Source organism: Anabas testudineus, chromosome 12, assembly GCF_900324465.2.
Source record: "Anabas testudineus chromosome 12, fAnaTes1.2, whole genome shotgun sequence".
NCBI classification, from domain to species: domain Eukaryota; kingdom Metazoa; phylum Chordata; class Actinopteri; order Anabantiformes; family Anabantidae; genus Anabas; species Anabas testudineus.
The window spans coordinates 12,507,860-12,531,416 of NC_046621.1; the positions used below are offsets into that span (position 1 = coordinate 12,507,860).

At 39.7% G+C, this 23,557-nt stretch overlaps 2 protein-coding genes across 4 annotated transcripts in view; both read right to left on the reverse strand.

The window, feature by feature from the left end:
* Positions 1-11,688: 11,688 nt before the first annotated feature.
* On the reverse strand, positions 11,689-16,293 carry LOC113159625 (kelch repeat and BTB domain-containing protein 11). Its single transcript, XM_026356420.1, has 2 exons — positions 15,782-16,293; positions 11,689-15,247 (listed from the first exon to the last, which is right to left on the reverse strand). The coding sequence occupies exon 2, from the start codon at positions 15,154-15,156 to the stop codon at positions 13,276-13,278; it is 1,881 nt and encodes a 626-aa protein (XP_026212205.1). The 5' UTR covers positions 15,157-15,247; positions 15,782-16,293; the 3' UTR covers positions 11,689-13,275.
* Positions 16,294-17,523: 1,230 nt separating this feature from the next.
* Positions 17,524-23,557, reverse strand: part of arhgef10 (Rho guanine nucleotide exchange factor (GEF) 10) — a 43,009-nt gene continuing 36,975 nt past the window's right edge. For all 3 annotated transcript variants that reach the window (XM_026355257.1, XM_026355258.1, XM_026355256.1), the window contains 2 exons: positions 19,129-19,251; positions 17,524-19,011 (listed from right to left, as the gene is read on the reverse strand). In XM_026355257.1, the coding sequence (XP_026211042.1) occupies positions 18,509-19,011; positions 19,129-19,251 (626 nt within the window). In that variant the 3' untranslated portion in view covers positions 17,524-18,508. The remainder of the gene's footprint in view (positions 19,012-19,128; positions 19,252-23,557) is intronic.

A 23,557-nucleotide genomic window follows, 5' to 3' on the forward strand; every position in this document is an offset into this window, starting at 1 on the left:
CTGTATGTGTAACCTATAATGGAAAGTGTCTGCTGCTTGTTGCGATGGATATTAGAACATGTCAGCAATAACATTAATCTCATGGAAGCCAAACAACTAGAACTGTTCATTAAACTTGTATCATTCCGTATGCATACCCCGAGGAAATGTATGAGAAGTGCCATCAGCTGCAATTGGCTTAAGGAGTGGATATAACACATGGGCTCTGCAAATCTGCATCAAAACCAAGAAATCCAGAACAGTCTGGAGTGGTCGTATTGATTTTATGTACAAGCAAGCACACAGATAATAAACAGCTATTCCGCTATAAGAGTTACCGTAGATTTCCTGTGTTGAGCTGAGAGTTATGTCCAAAGGCACTCTCGCAAGGTTTCTTACCTTTGTTTTACGACAATCATTTTCTATTCAAGTTCAAGTGGCATGACTGATTAGTCAGTTGATAATTTCACCTCCAGACATTTAGCACCCAGCAGGGGATTGATAGAGAAAAACATCAAAACATGATGCATGATTGCTGGATTGTTAGGTGCTCCAATCAGAACCACCTAATTAGCTCAATCGTGAGTCAAATAAGGCTAACTTGAGGACATTTGGCTTAGATAACCGCCATTCCTCAAAAATAAAACTGATCTACCGTATTAAGTTATGCCATTCACATCAAAGCAATACCATGACCAGAGTAAAGTGCATCCATTCCCAAAGCTAAAAACAAAGCATTATTAGTCAGACTAGAATATTCAAATATCAATGTAAAGAGGCAATATTGCTGATCAGGCTTTATACTAAGGACACAAAAGCTATGACTGATTTTCTAAGTGCTCGTATAGAATAGTCAAGAAGTAATGCATATTTAACACTGTATAAAGGCAGAGAAATTTTCCATGAGACAAGTTTTGCCGAGCCAATGTGAGCCATGAATTAATAATTTGAAGTGAAGTTATTAAGTTATTTGTTAACAGTAAATATTCTGTATGTGTCCCTGAGAGCATGACTTTTTAATAATTCTGAATTTTTAAACTTTAATGTTTAGCTCCATTCGGGAAACAATGGTGCTTAGCCGTAATTGATTCTTCCGGCATGGAGTAATTATGATGGCTGTGTCGAAGTGAAGCCCAGATCCACTTGGCATTGTCTAACTGGAGAGAGGTTGAGGGGAGAACAGAGAGATTTAGAGACAATGAGGAAAGACAGCATAGAGGTGCAGGTTTGGATATATCTCAACAGACAGTCTGACTGAACTGGAAGCAAAATACAACACTAATGGGAATGGCCTCCAACCCTTGGCCATCCATCTTGTAATCCTTCTACCTTTTAGGCCTATTCACTCTAACATTTTTCATTCAATAGTTTTGTTTATTTAGATGCTTTAGGACTGATAAACTGTCCACATATCTTATGTGTCTCACATCACTCTTTACACCACTTTTCCTTGCCTCTTAAAGTGTTTTGATGCTAGCAGGTCACTATGCCAACAGCAGCAGACAGAGTCAGTCTCAGCAGGGTGCTATTTAATCCATCAGGGTTCAGTGTTAATTACTCACACATCCTCGGAGCACTGAAGTGATGCTGGGTGATGGACCCCAGCACTGCTCTTTAAAAGGAATGATCCCAAAACCATGTGCAGAGTCATTGTCCAAGGCTCATTTCCTTGGCACAAATTAATATCTAAAACACTCCAAACCCCAGCCACAACCAAAATCCACAAACACATCCCACAGATGACAGGGCAGGGTGGGGCAGGGTAAAACAAACAAACGTCCAAATGCTCCCTCAGGTAAAGGTGCATGGTCATCTGTGACTGATGGGGTTTCCCCATAGGTCAGCAACACACACCACTTCATGAGGACTGCCAGGAGAGAAATGCCAATTGTCTTGTGGGTTAAGTCTTTATAGCAAATACACACACACACACACACACACACACTCACACACACACACATACACACACATTTCTGTCTAGAGTGGCATAGCAGGCCCTGGTCACAGCTGCTCTCCCCTGCCTCGGGAGGAATTGCTTCCATTTGGCCTGTCACTTTGGCCAGGGCCACTGTGGCTTTTCTCATTTGTCAGAGAGCGGGGGCAATCCTCTGGCTCTCACGGCTAATCTGCAGCCGCAGGCTAAAGGAGACACACACCCACTCCCTTCTGATATAGGCTTTGGTTCACAAGGGCCTTTTTAGTCTTTCTATTCAGTGAGGGAAAACAAGTATTAAAAACAAAACAAAACTGAGAGTGATGCTAACAGTAGCAAGGTCAAGGATACAACCTCTCCTGGAACTCCATTCGGCATATACAGTACAAATTATTTACACTGGCTGGATGATGATGAGATTATATTGTTAAAACTACAGCAAAATCATTCTGGCTATTGACTTGAAGAACTACAAACAACACACAAAGGTAATTGGACATGGTTTTAGTAATTAACCTCTCAAGGAGGAAAAAACACATTGCTTTAACTGTAACAACAACAAATCTCAGTTCCTCCTTCCCTTACATGCATGAGCGCTTGGTTAGCACTTGATTAGGGGAAGAAATGATTCAGTGAGTCTCAGAGAGGGATATCGAGGTCTAAATGAACATGAAACTGCCTGTATTCATAAATGCATGTACAAAATTCCTTGAGATCTACTTTGTCTTGTTTGATTTTATTACGTTATATTGTAGAATAATTATGCCATAGCAGCCAAGCAATACTGGCTAGTAACGTTTTACAGCACTGAGGGAATGAAGCAGCCCAATTAAAGAGCTGTCACACAAGGCTTGAGGGAAACGTGGCCAACGTGCTGTGCCAACACCGATCCTATCATTAGAAACTGCTATTGCTTTGAGTTATAAATGCTTTCAAGTCTTTCATTCAGTCAGCTTCAGCTGCAGTCAACAGGTGATGGCTCTACTTGATTATTAGTCTGGGCTAAATGTAGTAGTATCAATATGCATCAACCTGAGAAAGCTTTATTAGAATGAAAATGTATTCCTAGGATCAAAGGCAGTTCAAAATTGGTTTGTCTCTCAAGATACAAAGAAGTAAGTCATGGCTCTCTTGATGCTTGATGCTAATATCGTGAGACAAACAGCACAACTCTAGAGGCAACGAATGGAACACAATGTTAGTACAAGATAAGTTAGAGCTACAGTGTAAAAAAAAATAGATGTTAGAAGTCTATGAGACAGTATGTTTTAAAGTGATTCATTCATGTCAATGAACAGGAGCTAGTTGACTAGCTTTTGTAAAAGAATAAGAAGGATCTCAGAGCAGAGAAATAAACTAAACATACAGCCAATATGCATATATGTTTCTTTATGTTTAAATCTTAAACACTATAAAGTGCCTTGATATGGTATCTGATGTGATTTGGCGCTATATAAATAAAACTGAATTGAAAACATTTGTATTGCATTTTTTGTTGTCATTTTAAGAGAAAGAAGATGATTTCAATTCAAAGATTATTTTCGTTTGAAAGGACAGCATAAACACAAGCAAAAGTAGTATACAGTAAATAAAACAAAAATGTGTACAGTGATAACTACTTCTGTGTTCAGCAGGTTCAACACCCACACACATACACTGTATATATATGTTCAACTTTTACAACTGTAACAGTGTCTAACTGCAGGTAACTGCGAACTGATCTGGTCTTGTGCCACTATTAAAAAAAAGGCAGCATATACCTAGCTTTATCACATCCTGCAGACACTTAAATACTGAGTTATTTTTAAACATATTATTATCAGTTTCATGCAAACATATTCTGGTAGACTGATACCTTTTCCCATCGCTGAATTCAAGTCCAAAAGCTAATGTTAAATAAAAAGCTTCACACAGTAGAAATTCCACTGCACACAAATGGCATCATTTAATAAGAGTCCTACATATTTACACTACCTGATCAGCACAAGGGCTGTACTTTGCCCAGGTTGTACGCTCTTGTGGCTTATGACAGATGGCCATGATTGTCATGTTCATATATATTATAATAACCTTCACTTTTGTGTGCTGAAATTTCTACTGTACGATTTTCTTCTCCAGCATACTGGTACATGAATTAGCATGAACAGGATTACCTGTGGATTAGTGGACCTGTGGATCCAGCTGTCTTCTGTAGTAGTCAGACATTAGGAGTTAGGTTAGGATCCAATATTAAATTCAGTATATTATTGAGGCTGATCACGGTAGTGAAAAAAGCATAGGTGATCATGTAGCTAACTATCCAGTTCAGTTTGCTACACGCCACACACATTGATCAATGTCTCATCTTTAATTTACAAATAACTGCAAAACATATTAGAGAAAACATCATTTGAGTGATGGTCATAACTTTTTAAGTATTTCTGACAACCTTAATGTATTCCCAAGTTTAATTATTTCTTAATATTGACATTTCTAATTATGCAGCATAATTGGAAAGCCTGTGTGCAGTAGCAATCATTTCAGAGACCACTGAAAAATTAATATAAAAATTATTAATGAACACTACCGCTTTTAATTGCTGTGTACCCATATTCATAAGTGCTTCAGCATCCTCCTTGAAATGACATGATGACAAATACAAGTGTCATGTCAGCGCTCTTCTTCTTCATCTCACACCTCAATCAAAGGTAATCCATTTCACCTCGGCTATGAACACTGAAGCAAATTAAAGTCCCATTTCATATTCCACCTTCATTAATGCATCTTGTTTCCAAGGTTACAATCATTTAGTAACTGTAGAACAAACAAATTCAAAGTAGCGTGCGCTTTGCTATTTTGTGAGGAAGACAGGGATGGAGCTTACTGGGAAAACAAATCAGCACAGAGTTTTAATCCTCTAGCTCCAAAGTGTTCTGCAAATGTTTATCACAAAACAAAGCCTTTCTCATCTGAACAAACATTTTAATATTAGACTTTAGAAGCTTATGCCCAGAGAATAATGCTCATAATTTAAACTCTGCCTTGCCAATGTTATACTAGTAAGTACAGTGGCAAGAAAAAGCATGTGAACCTTTTAGAATTTCATGTTTTTCTGCATTAATTTGTCATAAAATGTGATTTGATCTTCATCTAAGTCAAGAGTATTAACAAATATAATTTGCCTAAAATAATAACACAAAAGAAATTCTGATCTTTCATGTCTTTATTGAGAACAACCATAAAACCTCAGTGCTAGTGGAAAAAGTAACCCTTGGAATAATGGCCTCCAAAATGTTAATTTGGGTCAGCTGTTAGCATACCTAGAAGAAAATTATTTTGAGGGTGTAACCTAGTGCTACTTGAAACATTGAACAAGCAGAGTGTCTATGGCAGGACACCACGAATGGAGCTGGTGCTTATTAAAAAGAACATTGCTGAACGCCTGAAGTTTGCCAAAGAGCATATTGCTCTTATTAGGGTTAGGGTTATTATCAACCAGTAATTAATTCCAAGGGTTCACATACTTTTTCCACTCGCACTTTTTATGGCTGTTCTCAATAAGGACATGACAGATAAGATTTTTTTTGTGTTATTATTGTAGGCACATTATATTTGTTAATACTCTTGACTTAGAATGAAGATCAGATCACATTTTATGACAAATTATTGCAGAACACCATGAAATTCTAAAGAGTTTACATGTTTTTTCTTGCCACTTTATGTCCTGTATGTAATATTGCCTATCCAAATGCCAACAGGAGATAGCATGAACAGTTGCTGCACGATGCCATTATTTTCCTAGTGTTTCCTCCTGTGGTGTGATGTGACAATGACAGACACAATGACCCAATTTGCCAGAGTGGCTATGGGGGATGCCAGTGGTAGGTTGCACCATAAATACTGTACAAACACCCTCTTAGAAGTAATAATACAATTCCTTGTATGTAATGAAACACGGTCACATTTGGAGAGTGTTTACATACTACATTTTCTTCTTTGCTCACATACAAAGAAAAAAGCAAAGCCCAAAGAAATGCAGGGCTTGAGGTGGTGGGGGCAAGGATGAGTTCCCAGACGAGCTTTTTTCTGCATGCAAATCATATCTGAATTTCTCATTAGCATAAATGCATGAGCAACTTTAAATGCTTTTAATTTTCAATCTCGCCAAGCAGAGGAGTAATTTGTCACTGTCAGGATGGGAGACTAAAAGGGGGGGACCAGAGGGAGCCAAGGACTCCACGCTAAACTGGAATCACAGAAAATTTCTGATTTACTAATTGACTGATGTGCAGTTCAGTCGAGTTGCCTTGAAGGTGTAAATAATTCTGTGTATATTCAAATGGCAAAAATGAGAGAGAGTGTGGGGTGGATACGGAAAAGCACATTTCATGATGCTTCTCCCCAGGCCATACTTTTCTCTGGTGATTCTACTTTCCAGCTTTTAACATTTTCACTCTGTCTTTCTAAAGGGGTGCACGTTTGCTGTCTTAGTACATAATCACAGATAATCAACTGGAAATTAAAACAAAATGTCACATTTTTTACATCTCTTTGCCATTACGTGAAAAGAGGCTGCTTAAAGCTATTCAACAGTGAAGCACAAATACATTCCAGCTTATCACATAAGCATTTGTAAGTCATTTCAATTTTTATCTTCATTCTTTCAAGATGTAAGATCAACTGACACTGGACTCTGAAGTCTAAACCATGAATGCCTCATTTTTTTAAACAAAGCAGTTAAGATTCAGACGGACCTTGTTAGCTAAATTTAGCTGTAGGTGAAAATAGGGGGAAAAGATTTAACAAGCTCCCATTTAAATGACTAAAACCAATTATGCAAACATAATTAGTATTCCATAATAAAACTAAACACTACTGCAGCAAGGGGCTTGCTGCTTAACATTACCTGTAAAGAAGGCCGCATCAAAAAAGATCATGGTGGAAATATGTCTAGACAAACACTGGGACCAGCCTTAGCTTCACTGATAATATTGTCACACCATCATGGTTTCAGCTTCCCATCTCCTGTGGTCAGGACAAGAAGGAGAGTGTAAAATAACATGGGAAACATGTAAAAGGAAAGTCCCAAAAGAGCCAGTAAAGAGTAGGTGGCATGGACTAAAATTATGCAAGTAGAGTTAACGTAAGCCATAAATATATGGACGTAGTTAATATAATAATAATGTAACTGTAGATAAACCTTACCTCCATACACGTAGATTAGAGACATGGATCCCCCGATCCAACATGGCGGCCAAGTTGACGCATCGCTGTCAATAAAGAGAAATAGGTCAGGCAGCACCTGTACTACCTGTATATAGTTATCTATGAACGTTATCTATTCCCTACAATTATCTACAGTTTAGTATGGTTACTAAACTCCATTTCAGTCAGTTAACTTGTGTTTTTGTATATTTTTCACATTAACTTTGCTTTATAAACACCAAACTGACGTTAACCCTTTTCCAGGCTTTAAACAGGCAGCAAATAGCATTTTGTTCACTTCTAAACTGCTAACGATAAACTCCGTAGATTAGTTAACTAACTAACTGCTTTCAACTACTAACTAATCTAAATTATAACAGTCTACCGTGCAGCCACACTTAAACTACATCGTTTTTGCACAATTTTAACACTTACTTTTAGCAAAGTTTACTTTTTAAAGCATCGAACTGATGTTAGCTTCTCATGTTTTCTGCGTTAACGTTAGCTAACAGCTAATTGAACTACCAACTACGCATGCGCAATGTCTAACCTCAGGGTCTGTCAATCATCCCGGCTCTATGGCAACAAGCTGAGCCTACTGTCTAGAGTTATGTGAAGTACACTGTTGTACTATTAGATTTATTTCTTTATTTATAGAGTTATGTGAAGTACACTGTTGTACTATTAGATTTATTTCTTTATTTATAGAGTTATGTGAAGTACACTGTTGTACTATTAGATTTATTTCTTTATTTATAGAGTTATGTGAAGTACACTGTTGTACTATTAGATTTATTTATTTATTTATAGAGTTATGTGAAGTACACTGTTGTACTATTAGATTTATTTATTTATTTATAGAGTTATGTGAAGTACACTGTTGCACTATTAGATTTATTTATTTATTTATAGAGTTATGTGAAGTACACTGTTGTACTATTAGATTTATTTATTTATTTATAGAGTTATGTGAAGTACACTGTTGTACTATAAGATTTATTTATTTATTTATAGAGTTATGTGAAGTACACTGTTGCACTATTAGATTTATTTATTTATTTATAGAGTTATGTGAAGTACACTGTTGCACTATTAGATTTATTTATTTATTTCTAGAGTGATGTGAAGTACACTGTTGCACTATTAGATTTATTTATTTATTTCTAGAGTTATGTGAAGTACACTGTTGCACTATTAGATTATTTATTTATTTTATAGAGTTATGTGAAGAACAATGTTGCAATATTAGATTTATTTATTTATTTCTAGAGTTATGTGAAGTACACTGTTGTACTATTAGATTTATTTATTTATTTCTAGAGTTATGTGAAGTACACTGTTGTACTATTAGATTTATTTATTTATTTCTAGAGTGATGTGAAGTACACTGTTGTACTATTAGATTATTTTATTTTAATTTATAGAGTGATGTGAAGTACACTGTTGTACTATTAGATTTATTTCTTTATTTATTAGAGTGATGTGAAGTACACTGTGTACTATTAGATTTATTTCTTTATTTCTTAGAATTATGTGAAGTACACTGTTGTTTACTATTAGAATTTATTTCTTTATTTATAGAGTATGTGAAGTACACTGTTGTACTATTAGATTTATTTATTTATTTATAGAGTTATGTGAAGTACACTGTTGTACTATTAGATTTATTTATTTATTTATAGAGTTATGTGAAGTACACTGTTGTACTATTAGATTTATTTATTTATTTATAGAGTTATGTGAAGTACACTGTTGTACTATTAGATTTATTTATTTATTTATAGAGTTATGTGAAGTACACTGTTGTACTATTAGATTTATTTATTTATTTATAGAGTGATGTGAAGTACACTGTTGTACTATAAGATTTATGTATTTATTTATTTATTTATTTATTTATTTCTAGAGTTATGTGAAGTACACTGTTGTACTATTAGATTTATTTATTTATTTATAGAGTTATGTGAAGTACACTGTTGTACTATTAGATTTATTTATTTATTTATAGAGTGATGTGAAGTACATTGTTGTACTATTAGATTTATTTATTTATTTATTTATTTCTAGAGTTATGTGAAGTACACTGTTGTACTATTAGATTTATTTATTTATTTATTTATTTCTAGAGTTATGTGAAGTACACTGTTGTACTATTAGATTTATTTATTTATTTCTAGAGTGATGTGAAGTACACTGTTGTACTATTAGATTTATTTATTTATTTCTAGAGTGATGTGAAGTACACTGTTGTACTATTAGATTTATTTCTTTATTTCTAGAGTTATGTGAAGTACACTGTTGTACTATTAGATTTATTTCTTTATTTCTAGAGTTATGTGAAGTACACTGTTGTACTATTAGATTTATTTCTTTATTTCTAGAGTTATGTGAAGTACACTGTTGTACTATTAGATTTATTTATTTATTTATAGAGTTATGTGAAGTACACTGTTGTACTATTAGATTTATTTATTTATTTATAGAGTTATGTGAAGTACACTGTTGTACTATTAGATTTATTTATTTATTTATAGAGTTATGTGAAGTACACTGTTGTACTATTAGATTTATTTCTTTATTTATAGAGTTATGTGAAGTACACTGTTGTACTATTAGATATTTTTATATTTAAATACATTTCTCTAAATGAACACGCTACTTAATTGAAATAGTTGATTACCTTTTATTTTTCTTAGGTGTAAATTACATGATGAACTCTCTTCTCTTAAAAGAACTAATCTCACAGTTGTGTCTAGTTATAATTTGTGTTTCACATCTTCTGTGAAATCTATCTTGATGCAACTTTTGATTGATTCATGAGAACCACAACCCAACTGGACCACAGCTCAGCCGGCGTGTGGACCACTTAGGACCATATCTGTTTGAAGCATGGTGGGATACAGTCCATTATAAGACTGAATGCATATCTTCCAGGATAAGAATGGATGGAAGCCATCATACAGTGGATGGAAGAGGGTGCGGCTGCAATATACCCAGTCTTTACATCGTGCTCATACTGCCATCCAGTGCTCAATGGCAGTAATAAAAACTGTGCAATGTCAACCAGTTCACTACATTAACCCCAGAATAAACAGTACCTTCATGGAGAGGTCATTCAGCCTGTGGTATTTGTAAGATTTCATGTGTTTTTTATCTGTTTAGTAAGTAAACACATGTAATTAATTTAACTCACACCATCATACTCAATAAGCACGCATGTAAAAGCAAGGTAATTCTCTGGTTATATGGACAGACTTTGAGCCTGCACTATTCTTTGTTGTTCAATCATGTTCATGTACTGATCTCGTCTGCTTCCAATTACTTTGTTGTTACAGGCCACAAGGTTATTTACACGTTACACGTGTATACCAAAGGATGCCAAGAGTCATGCACTATGGAGTAAATGCAGTATTTAGGAAGACTGCATTGTTTTAAAGTTGATGGCAAGATGTGAATTTCAGCTGCATTTCCCATAAAGCTTTTCTGACATTGTTAATTGCAGGACTGTTGGCGACTTCCTTTACTTCCCACCATTTAAGCTTTGTAGAGATTTCTTTCTACTGTGTGATTTGCTCTGTCACAAGCCCAGTTGTCCTGTTTGAAAAACTGAAGTACTTCAGTAAAACACCAGCGAGAGCTGATTCTATTCAACATCTGGATCAAATACAAAATCAGCGATCAAACACAAAAATCAGCCGGAGAGTTAAACTAATAGAGTGCAGACAAAGGAAAGCAGGTTATGTTATTTCAAACAACACTTTGAATGTCAAATCATTGAGCAATGGTTTAAATTAATTGTGTTTTTTTGCATAGTTTTTGCTGTTTTATTTGAAAAAAAGAAAAATCAACATTTAATAAAAGAAAGCATCATGTTCCTCTTCCAAATACTAAGTTGATTCACTGAGGAATAAGATCAAACCACTACCCAGGTCAGCGCTATAACTTGAACTATAATTCAATCACTGCTGTGCCACTGTAGCAATACGATACATCATGTCATCTTACATACACATTTTAATTGTTGACAGCTATAACTCTACACACAAATGCATCTTTTTAATCAGACATATATGGCATTCATTTCTTTTTTGTAGATCTATTTTAAAGTTAGATCTTTTCTGATTATAACGTATATATATATATATGGAGGTCTTAGTAAGGATATTTTTCATTGAATTGAGGTAATGTATTAATTTTGAAATGTTGATTTACAACAGTAAACTAATGTAAATGTTGAGTATGAGTAGTACTGGCTGCTGTTACAGTTACATTCCACCAGATGGGAGCACCGGTCCACGCATGTCAGTGAAGCTTCCCATTCATCCAGGTCAGGTGACTGTATCTGGAGGTCATGGCAACTAAACTTACTTCCTTTTTCTTAGTTTCAAACTACTCATCCAAGCCAGTTCTTCAATCTGAGGCAACTGAAAAAGCTGCTCGGATGAGTATGGAAATGTTTCGACCTAACAAGAAAGAAGTCCTGCTGCTATGACTCCGCTTCCAGGTGCTCCATGTCCTCCATGGACTTGTAGCCAAATGTGTGAAGCATTTCCCCTCTCAATGCTAGAGACATTTCAGAAAAGCACAATGTCTTCAGACACAAAATATTTTATTTGAAGCACTTAGTTCTTACTGATATACAATATCCAACATATTATGAGTTAGTCCACTCTATACCTGTGTAGCATTGCATTAAGTTTACTGTCAGCAGATCCAAAACCACCAAATCCATACAAAAATTCACCAAAAGAAACACAGAAGCCAGTCAGCAAAATATTTAAAACCACATCCATTGTGTCCGAGTCACACTGACAGCTTGGAGACACTTGTACAAACGTTATCAAAAGCACTCTGTTCAATATATCAGCATTATCTTTCATACAAAAGCTCCCACCGCGTTACTAAAACAAACGACAGCTGTGCAATGTCTAAAGAAATTCTGATTTTAAAATAATTAGGTAGGAATGTGCATTGATGCGAGAAGAACATGGTTAGTTAGTGTCATTAGACCAGAAACTGTGGCGTGTGGAACCTGACCGTGTTGGAATGAAGCACAGTAATATCCGATTTGAACCTGGTAACGAGTGAGCAGGGCTCTATGGCTGTTTCTCTGAGACACATACAGAGAAGATGAGACAAGAGGAGCAACTCTGTGTATTCAGAGCAGCTGGGTTTTATAAACCTTCTAGAAAGTGCCTGTTAGCAGCAAACATGAAGCCTTTCCGCTCCTAAAAACAGCTATTGCTTTACTGTTTGACTGTTGTCAAGAAGGCTCTCGATCCACAAACCTGTTGAAAATACATTTGTCTGTTTAATAGGTTCATTACAGTCGGGCTGCATTACTTATATTATTTATCTTTGGTAAGTGTGCTAACTGTTAAACCTTTGTTTAAGCACTGTGAGAATAATAATCTAAAAATAAATGTAATTTGTGTACGCTTTAATCATGACTTCATTTTCTGATTTGTGATGCAAAGAGATCTAAAGCTTTCAAGTGCTAAAGGTGAAACACGCAGATTTATTCCCCTGATCCACAACGGGTGCAACATCCTCTTTAAATTGTTTGCGGGTGGATCGTCTGTGTGGTTTACGATGTGTGCTGACGCTTTTTTGCCTGATCATTGTGTCAGAGTTAGTCAGAGTTAGTGCAGGATTAGACTTCTTCCAGTCAATTTCCACTCTGTCGCACAGCGTTACAGCAGAACACCTGTATATTCTGTTTCACTTGCATAGACCCAGTGCTGTGTCGTTCGTAGAGCACACTATAACTTCTTCCATCCTTTTTGCTTGAACAATTTTCAACAAAACACTTGTTTTTGTTACCATTCAACTAGTTAATATGTTCTAAACTAGATCTATTCTAACTACAAAAGTGCACCAAACGTAACTGAACGCAGGAAATACACAGGATAATCTACAGTCACTTTCATTGTGCCGTTATCTACAGCCAGATACATGTATATTGTTGCATTCATTCAGCATAAAAAAAGTTATTCCTTTTTTTTTTTTAAGGCTTCACCCTGTAGACACGTTAAAATGCCATGCAAATACACACATTCCATTGCAAGCAGGCGATGAGACACTGAGATAGAAAGCTGACATTGAAGAGCGTATATAGGGTCTTCTGCTCACTCCAGTTGTGCTGTGACGCATGTTTTATTCTGGATCAGAGACACACACTATGTAGCTTTGTCAGGCTTTTCAGGCAAAGTGAGAACAAAAGGAAAAAGAACCCCTTTTGCATCGAGAGGCGCCCTCAGCGCCTCCTCGACGAAGTAGGCGTTCTCCTCCTCCACTACAAACTGGAGAGTCTGGGTTTTGTTCACACAGTAGATGCAGTTCCCGATGACAGCGCACCTGAAGGGTAAATGGCTCCCGAGCCTTTGCGACGCGCAGTCGTGCCACATCTTCACTATGGTGTTGTACTTGAACACGTTGATGCCCTGCTCGCGGTTGACGTCGAAGCGATAGATGAAGCTTTTGAAAGCCACCATGTCGGTGGACTTCTTCCTGCTGTTGTTGTACGGGCACTCCTGCCACTCGTCCCTCTTGGGGTCGTACTTAAGAAGGCGGTAGAAGAGGGAACCCCCGGAGACATACAGTTCCCCGCTGCAGGTGGTGGCTTCGTGGGCTACTGCGAAGGCTCCCTTGGGCAAGGGGGCCACCGTGGTCCAGCGGTCCATACGAGGGTCATATTTTTCCACTGTAAACAAACATTCCCCTCCAATGGCATACAAGTAGCCGTCCATAGACACAAGCTTCAGCTGGGCACGGGCCTGGTTCAGAGGTCTGATCTCGGCCCAGCGGTTAGTTATGGGGTTGTAACAGAAGACCTTGTCTGAAACCTTGCCCTTGTCCCCATAGCCCTTTATCCCCCCTGCCACAAACAGGTAGTTATACATGGTGCAGATCCCACAGCCTTTAGTGTTTATGTCCTCAGGCATGGCAGTCAAAGGTCTCCAGTCATTTGCAGCTTCATTGAAATAGTAAATCATGTGGTTCTCCTCCAAAGACCCCACAGACAAGGGGCTCTGTGGCCGGCTGCCGCAGCGACTCGGCGGCAGGCTCCCAACCCGATCAAACACATCATTTATCTCTGCAACCATCAGAGCCTTCTTCCCGTCCGTTCTCTTCTTCAGGATCAGATCCCGTTCAGATCCCGTCAGACGCCCGTACACAGCGGGGTCTTTGAGGACCTGGAGGAAGTTGTCGCTCATGAACCCGTAGGCTGTTTCCTTCAGTTCACTCAGTCGCTGCTTTTTTGCGATGGTCAGAATCTCGTAGCAGTTCTCTGCAGTGATTTGTTCGGACATGGAGTCCATGGCCGCCTGGACAGCACAGGGGATCTGGAGGATTTTAGCCCCAGTGATGACATCTACTACATTGTCTTTGCCAACATTCATCTGAGAAGTGTAAACATAGTCTATCAATGTAGACAGAGTCTTGTAGCTCACTCCCTTCACTTTCAGGATGTCTCGTGACAGTCGTGCTTTGAAGTAGTCACTCTTCTCTGCCAGGACAGACTTGTGAGCGTTGATCGTCTGCCCGCCAACCTCGATGACTAAATCAGGCTCATTTTTAGACGGTGTATTTCCAGCTTCCTGGCTGCTGTCCCCGCAGTCGAGGTTCGGTTTTAGGACTGACCGATCACTTTCTTGTTTAGACTGGCTAGACAAACATATGGGGGAATCTGCACCGTAAGACACTTCAGCTCTGGCACCATTGTGGATTTGACTGCTTGCAAAATTTTGTTGCATGCCAGCAATGTGACTGGACACAGTGGAGCCAGAGCGGGGGGAGCGATCCAGAGCTCCCTTGTCGTTGGAAAGGTGAAAGTCGTTACCTCTCTGATGAACAATATGATTATTCTCCATCATTCTTCCATCCAGCAGGTATTCCTGCTCATACACCGGAGAACTGAAATCCTGGTCTTCCTGCAGTAATCCCTGGACATAACCTGGACATAAACTCCCATCTTTGTCAGTAGGCATAACAAGGTCAGGATTCACAGCATGGAAAATGACATCAGCCCCTGATCCCTGCCTGTGGCCCTCATTCATCTTGATGTCCTCGCTGGTGATGGGACACAGTGTCTTCACCGACCATGCTGAGCGGATGGACGGACTTGTGACTGTACACGTCTCTGTTCACCTACAAGGAAAACAAGGAGGACATGGGATTTAACGAAGACCCCCACAGAGGAAGGAAAGTCTTCTTGGGGCTGCAAACATTTCTTTATTCCCTAAGGGGCGCCCTTTCTCTCATAACGTCACCTAGGTAACTGTGTAATTTGAAGAAACTAAGTCCTCTCTTCTGACAGACACGAGAATACTCTTCAGTAAATTTATAAGAACTTCAACCAAACCAGCTGCAGCCACTAAGACACGGAAACAACCCCAACTTGCAGCTTGACCTCCTGCAATAATAATAATCCTGTCCTCCCATTATTTGTGGTAATCTGGAGACATTGAGGACGCATGCGCAAATGCTACCGCGCTGAGAGATTAATCTCTAATATGAAGGGGAAATGTGTTTATGATTAGATCCTAAACTCGTGTCCAGGGCAGGTTTGAGCCCAGATCGTGTCGAAGCACAGCCTAGAAACCAGTTCCCCCAGTCTGGCCTTGAAGGAATCAGATGTTCTCCTACACTGTTAGAACTGGGTTCTTTCCATTTGAGTCCTACCTGCGTTTCCTCGCTGCGCCCTCTCAGCTCCACAGTTACATAAACCAGCCGCAGACCTGGATCCACCAGCGGGGCTGTGCTCCCCTGAATGAGTCCACTTCACCGTCACTTCCAGCTGCGCTGTCCCGTCCGTGTTTTTTTTTTTTTAATCCACGGAGCCTCTAAACTCGTATTTCATTGTGCTCCGGGTGTCGTGGCGCGGGCGCGACAGAGGAGCGATCAACCCGTCAGTTCAGGCTGCACCTCCTTCAGATCCCGCGGAAGCTGCGTACGTTCAGAAACCGGAGCTGTCCGGCGGGGACGGCAGAGGTATTAGCTCCAGGACCTGTCAGGGCTCCGGTTTTCTTGTCGTCGCTTTTCCAGTTCACTACAGTGAGGCGGTCAGTATGGATCTAAACCCCGCCCCCCTCAGCCTGTGTTAACCCTACATTCAACAACAGGAGGCTCCATCTGTCGTGCGCGCACTGGACGCACGAAGGATGCGACATTCCTGTACGCATCATCCGTGCCCTGGGTACCACCATGGGTGGGGGCTCAGGGGATTTAGGACCGTGAAATAACCCGATTACATGGAGTTTTTGGAAGACTGTACTGATGCTGACACACACTGTGACATCATTAAATAACTATCACACATCTGTTGTGCACTATGTCTATGTGAGTGTGAGATACAGCCTGAACCAGTGGAAATGCAGCACACTGCATGTTTGAGTGTTAAACAGTGTTATTAGCATAGAAAAGTGTGTGCATGTGTGTTACGCCAGTGTAAATACGAGCACTGTGAACATGTGAAGGAGCACAGGCTCACAGGAAAGCAGCAGCAGCAGCAGCAGCAGCGAGAAATGCTTCCACCTCAGGGTCCGTCACCTCTCCCCCTCCAGTCTTAGCAACCGGCCTTCACATACAAAAATAGAGAGGAGCCACCACAAGGGCATCACACAACTATCAGCAGTGTGAGATTAGAGGGCAATCAGCGGGGAGGTTTTATTGCCAGATATTCTGGGAACAAAGACTCACGAAGGACTGATACTGGCGCAGAAAACCGGCGTTTCTGTAGGAACCTCAGAGGTCAAAGCAACAACAAAAGACTTCCAGTTACAGCTGTCTCCATATGTGAGTAATGGCACCACCCCACCAGACAAACTGATAACTGGGTTACTTCACTGATTCACTGAGACAGAGCATTGTTCTACTTCAAGTTAATAAATGCAAGCCACGCAACAAGTATTCATTCACAGGAGTTAAATATTATCTTTGGTTCAATTCGGTATATCAGACACCACCAACAAATCAGTTCAGATAATATTTAGGATAATCCTAGTGTGCTGTGGATTGTAGCATGGAAAGAACTCCAACCTGAAATCATCTATTTTTTTTGGAGCTAACAATACAGTGAAACATTGTTGCGCAACAGTGGACGTGGGCGTTTCAGAGAAAAAGTCTTGACCCTTTCTGCTCGACGGTAGGAGAAATGAGCAGTGAAAACCCGGAAGAGCTGCATTAGGCTCAGATCCTGCAGCCCCTCAGGCACATTGCTAGTCACTGCATGTACTGATGTCTGCACACAGAGTGAAGTAGAAGTACACGGTTAGCTAAAAAGAGGAAAAATAGGCACACCGGCTCTCTTATCTTTATCTTCTACTGCTGTGACCTCTTGAATATTGCATGTATTGTATACATTTGTTAGCTTTATCAGTATATCCACAACACCTTCTGTACTGTTGATGTGTAGCTTCCTGAAAGAGAATCATCAGATTTATTAACACTATTGCTTCAAAACATTTTCAAATAAGTGGATAATATGGTCAGAAATGCATCATTTAAAGATGAGGCTGAAATTCACGTTGCTCAATAAAACATTGTTTATGGATTAGTTAATATACATGACAGACGTACATCAAATAGTGGCAAAAGTATAAAGCTTTTCATCTTTTTTTTTTAAATATCCTGTGAGAAACAAAAATGCATTTGGGCAAAAGACCTCTCTTGGTATAACAACACTTTCCTCCCTTTTATTGATGATATTGAAACCTGGCCAGCCAGGGATTCTCATCAGGCTTTCTCAAACGTATTCAGTCATTGATATTTCACCTGTTTCCACCCTTTCTCGGGACACACAGGACAGCTGCAGCAGCGGGTCAATTGTAAATTTAGATTTCAACACTTTCTCTGACATCATACCACCTGTAGTCCTGAGTTGTCACATCACATTTATAACTCTGGCCTTGACAAGTGATCTGACATCTGGTCAAAACCTAATCCTTCCTTTACAACACTGATTTAAATACTGCAGTCCTGTACAGTCAGCTGTAGTATGGCACAAACACTGGTGAGTAATGAAACGTATTAGAAATGGATTGTTACAGAACAACTTCATCACAGGGTGAAATAAAAGACTGTCCAGAGTTCTCAAGTACTCTAGTACATCCTGACTGAGTACAATACATCCTTTACGTGGTCTGTAGCATGCCGTTTGCATCAAACAGCATCATCAAGTGTTTTTATTGGTTCTCTGCTTTCATGGTTGGAAACATCATTAGCGGTGCTCGGTGCTCGTCTGGTTTAAATACGACATTTAATTGTTTGGACTGATCCCAAATTTTGTGTAGCAACAGATGTCCTTATGTTGTAACTCGAACAAAGACAGAGAATATAGATAAGATCCTATTCACTTTTATTTTTTACTTGTAACTGATGTTATTTCCAACGTACCACTGTGGTGTGGTGTCACATGCTGAGTAAAGGGATTTGCCAGATCATGATAGTGGAGGTGTTGTCCTCATGTCGGGACTGTTTGGTCTTTTTGTTCACCCTGCGGTGACCCAAACCTCCAGACACCACCAGCAGAGAGCTGACATCCACCTTGCTTGAGCGGTGGCCCCTCTGGTGCTGGGCAGGGTCATGGAGCATGTCATACAGGGCCCCATCCTCAGTCCCGTGCTCCAAAGAACCCTGGGATGGAGCTAAGGAGCAGCAGGATGATGAGGACAGGGAGTCTTGGAGAGCCATGGTGGTACAGCCGGCCTCTCCCAACCACACACCCCTCCCCTGAGATGGATTAAGGCCTGAATCTGAGGGAGACAGGGATTCCGCCTCCTCTGTCTCTGTTGGCTGGACTGAGGTGAAAGGGGTAGAGGATGGCAGGCCAGAGGGCCTGTTGCACACTGCAGCAGCCATAGTGAGGAACTTGACTGGTCCGTTGTGTGCATGCAAAGACACCATACCCCGACCTGTCAACAGATAGAGCTGTGAGTACTTATCCTGGCTATTTCACAGACTTTGAAAGGGATAAATAGTTACAGTTTGTTCCTAAATCTCTACATATTTTATTTATGTTTGAGTGTTACCTGTGACCTTGGGGATCCCCTGCAGTCTGGGCACAGAGAGGGCCACAGTCACCCCCAGGTTGGTCCCTACTAGAAGCAGACCGTGACAGACCAGGAGACTGCTCACTGACACTCTCTGGTTCCCTGTAAAAAACACAGGCGTAACATGGTTTTAATGTTACATAACATGACATTTTGTTACAGAGAGAAACAGGTAGTGAATGTTTCTTGGCAAAGATATCGTCCAACCCTGAATAATTCACAGTGTCAGATGCGAACAGTTGGACCTCACACTGATACATACTGCTCATGCACACTTGCTGGAAAAAGGCATAGTTAATGGGCCACTTCACCAGGCTTGAATACAGTGTGGTGCGTGGGAGAGGGAGGTGTATTTATTTATTTATTTATTTTTAAAAAGAAGCAGCATTTCTGTAGCAATAATGTTATTTGTCTCCAGGGCAACGTAAAAAGGAGCCAGGATAAAAGCAGGCCTTTTAAAGTGTCTGAACACTGAAAAACGCACCAATAATGTCTGTTTAGAGTCAAACAAACAAACACAAAGGTGTTTTGTAACAGAATGACTGAAGCGTAATGCTGTAATTAAGCAAGGAGCTCTGCCTCTATTCAGAAAACCTGGGGTAGCTACAACAGGACAATCCGGCCTGACCTTTCCGCAGAAAAATCACAGTGATGCCACCATGGACTGTGAAATTCCTGACTGTTAAGGTATCACCTCTCATAGGATGGCAATGAAGTCAGGCTTGCAAACTGACCCTGGTGACTTATTCTGCAAAATGTGGCACTGATCTACATTTTTATCATACCTTTTATGATTTTAATAAGAATCTGGGGCTTTGCAGAAACAGTCTTTTCAACCCTGCTATGTGGGAGGCGAGACTGTCATGAGTCATTACTGCTGTAACAGCTTGACTTGAGTTTCCTCCCTCAAAGTAATCCTCTTGGGTTTTAGGAAAAATTACTGCCAGTCTCCCTGCTTGACCCCCTAACTAGAGATGACCCCTTGCATGAGGCGCGCACACACGCACGCACGCACGCACGCACGCACGCACGCACGCACGCACGCACGCACGCACGCACGCACGCACGCACGCACGCACCATACTGCCACACTTCCAGGAATCCTGCTAAATCCGGTAGGCAGGTACAGTGAAAGAAAGGGCCCTGCACTTTTCTCACATATGCTTCTAATGAGGGCCCAGAGTAAGCAGAAACACACAGACTGCTAGCTGGGGGTCTTGCTCAACTTCCTCCTTTCATAATATTTGGAGTTCCCCACCCAGAGGGTGAACTAAAATAAACCCAGATTGAACGTCAACACAGCCTGGATCTGGTCCCGATCCTACACCAGAGTATGACTTTGATCTGCACTTTGTCCTGACAACCAACAGCAGGAGGGAGGAGTAAATCCCAAACATTACATAGTAATAGTAATAATGCACAATGTCAGCCATTCAGTAAGTCCAGGAATAACTTAGATCAGCACAATGCTAGAAATCATAATTTCAGTCAACAGCTGGAACTCATACTCTAATTCTATATTGTACAGTTGCTGCATTACCATGAACTTCCTTCATTGTTAACCATTTCAGAGTTGAGTAGATTCTTCTCTGATGATTAATTGATTATATTTCATTCTGAGGACAAAATAAATATTTTTACAAACTTCATAGAAATCCTCAAGGGCTCCGGGGACTTGACCGACATCTTAAATAAGCCAACTAGCTGTTAATATACTATATAGATTATATCTTGAAATGATCATATGCTATATACCTCTTCTGGAATATTTTTGGAGAAATTAAGATTGACGCAAGTTTTAACTGGACCTACTTCACTGAAGTAGTGTTAATGGTGGCATACAAACAAAGACAAGCTGGAGGTGTTATTTACTGACACCGCCCCCGATGTTTGTCTCCCATTAGACCATGCATGGCTGACTATTTAGGTCACAGAGCAGCAGACAAGACCCTCAGCACAGCAGCCGGCCGGGCAGCCACCATCCTCTGAGACATCATCACAGAACAGTTTGCTTTGATGGAGGCCTTTAAAATGTTACTATGAACTTTTTATATTAAATTTGAAATGTATGTACATTTTACCTCACTTATTTCTTTATTACAAATATTTGATGACTACAGCTTTTGAGCTTATTCTGATGTATATTTAGTTTTAGTTTTATTTTATTGAACCTCAAAGAAATTGTAGAATAAGATTATTCTATACTACTACTATACTACTATTTCACTGCCATTTCAGTTCTTAATATTTCTAACTCAAAGGATTAAATTCAGACTGAGACTTGAGTGGGAATATAGACACAGAATGGTCTGTTTTAACAGACTATTGCACCATGTGGGAACTATCATCCAATCGACTACAAAAGCCACTAAATCACTCTAAAACAAACTACATTGGATTCTTTAATAAATACTTAGTATGAGTTACAGTGGTAATGGCGGCTATTATGTTATACTGACCTGCTGTGTATTGCAAAATGCAGAGAAGTGAGTTAGCCGAATTGCTCCAACATGCGTGAACATGAGAAGGATAACCCCACCTAGAGCACCACCTGCATTTAATACTGCACCATTCATAGAGGAATTCACACTGAAGACAACGCCCTGTGTTCTTTCCCCTTCTGGAGACACTGTTCACTGATTTAATCCTAAATCTAACTGTGTGCTCTGTAGACAAGTCGAATTGCATTAGGATGTGTACTGTAATATTCCTCATGTGGACTTTCTGCTAAATCAAATTTCACAATAATACAATTTCTTTTCTCTTTTACTTTTTGTTTTCTGATATACTGACACTGTTTTAAGCTTTTGTCTCAGTTCATAAATTGTACAATAGATCCATCAGTGAACTGCCTTAAACACGTCGACTGCAGGCAGTGCATCCTGTCCAAACTGTTTGGCTGGCAATACCAATTACATCTGAGCTTGTGCAGGAGCAGCAAATTTTTTCATGTCATTCTGTTCCACAGCAGCAGCCAGCAAACGCCACAGTGAAACACTGTCACAACAGATGACAGAAAGCGTGGCAGACAGGTGGATTTAATGCAACAGCTTTCTGAATATATGGAAGTTACGAGTACACAACCTTGTTGTTTAAATGACTCACAATTCATGGACCCAAAGCTGTTATCAGAGGAAGTGAGATCTTAATGGCGAGGCCCAGAGGATGGAAGCTTTCATGAGTGGTGGTCTGCCTGAGAACCAGCTTCCTCTGTGGTTGCATGGATTCTTTTAGCCAATGTGCGCCGTGAGGTCCCAAAGCGGGCTGCTTTTATCATTCACATCTGCCTGACAAACAGTCCACTTGTGACTCTAAATACCAGATGTCAGATTCTCCCACATTATCGAGAAAATACAGGCACACAATTCGGGATTTCCTCAAGGAGGTTTGGGTTTAAAAATAAATTTCCCTCCTTCCTGTCAAAAGCATGATGCTAAGAAAAATTGCTGTGCTATAGGGAATAATAGGTAGCCATGGATAAAAAAATTATTAGAGTAGTTATTAGTATAATTCTGTTTTGCGGTTTGTTTTCATCCCTTAACAGCAATGAATTTTGTCATTACAAAATAGCTAAATGACATTTAAAAGCATCATACAAAAGCCAATTACATGAGGGATAACATTTTCTTGATTAATAACTGTTGTTCAAGTGAGAGGAAAGCCTTAAAAAGCTCAATGGCTTGAGCAGATTTTACACAGATTTTGTACAACTTCCTTAAAGGCCCTTTTGCAGCTGACGTATCTTGGCAGGGGCATGCCTTTCCACTGGCATGCCACAGGGCTCAGTTCTTGGTCCTCTACTCTTCATCTATACTACATACCTAGGTGCATTAATCCAGTCACATGGCTTGAGCTGGATGAGAGAAAGGCATCTTCAGCTCAACCTCTCCAAGACAGAAGTTCTCGTCTTCTGATCTCTCCTGCCCAGTGCCCTCTACAAGCAAACAATGTCTTGTGGTCACCTCACATCACCTTAAAAGATCCCAGGCAAAACCTTTGGGCTCAGTGGTTCCACAAAGGTGGAATGACCTCCCCACCTTTGCACACTCAGCTGCCTCAATCTCAATTCCAAACTCTTCCAAACCTTCCCCTGCACTTAAATCTTTCTCTGCAGTTAAAAATAAAAGTCCTTGCTTATTCTCCTTGGTATTTGTATATATTTTACTTAATATTTGCTTGCTTTGTACTTCACTTGTTAGTTGCTTTGGATAAAAGCATTTGCCAAATAACTACATGTAAATGTAACGCCTTTCTGAACATTATAAGTACTGTGTGGCAATAATACAGAATGACAGAAGACTAAATCTGCTCAGAGTTTAGGCCATCCAGCACTAATGACAGATCTGCTAGTGATGCTAAAGATGAGATGGCAGAAAACATTATAGGCATAGTCATTACAAGAAGACAA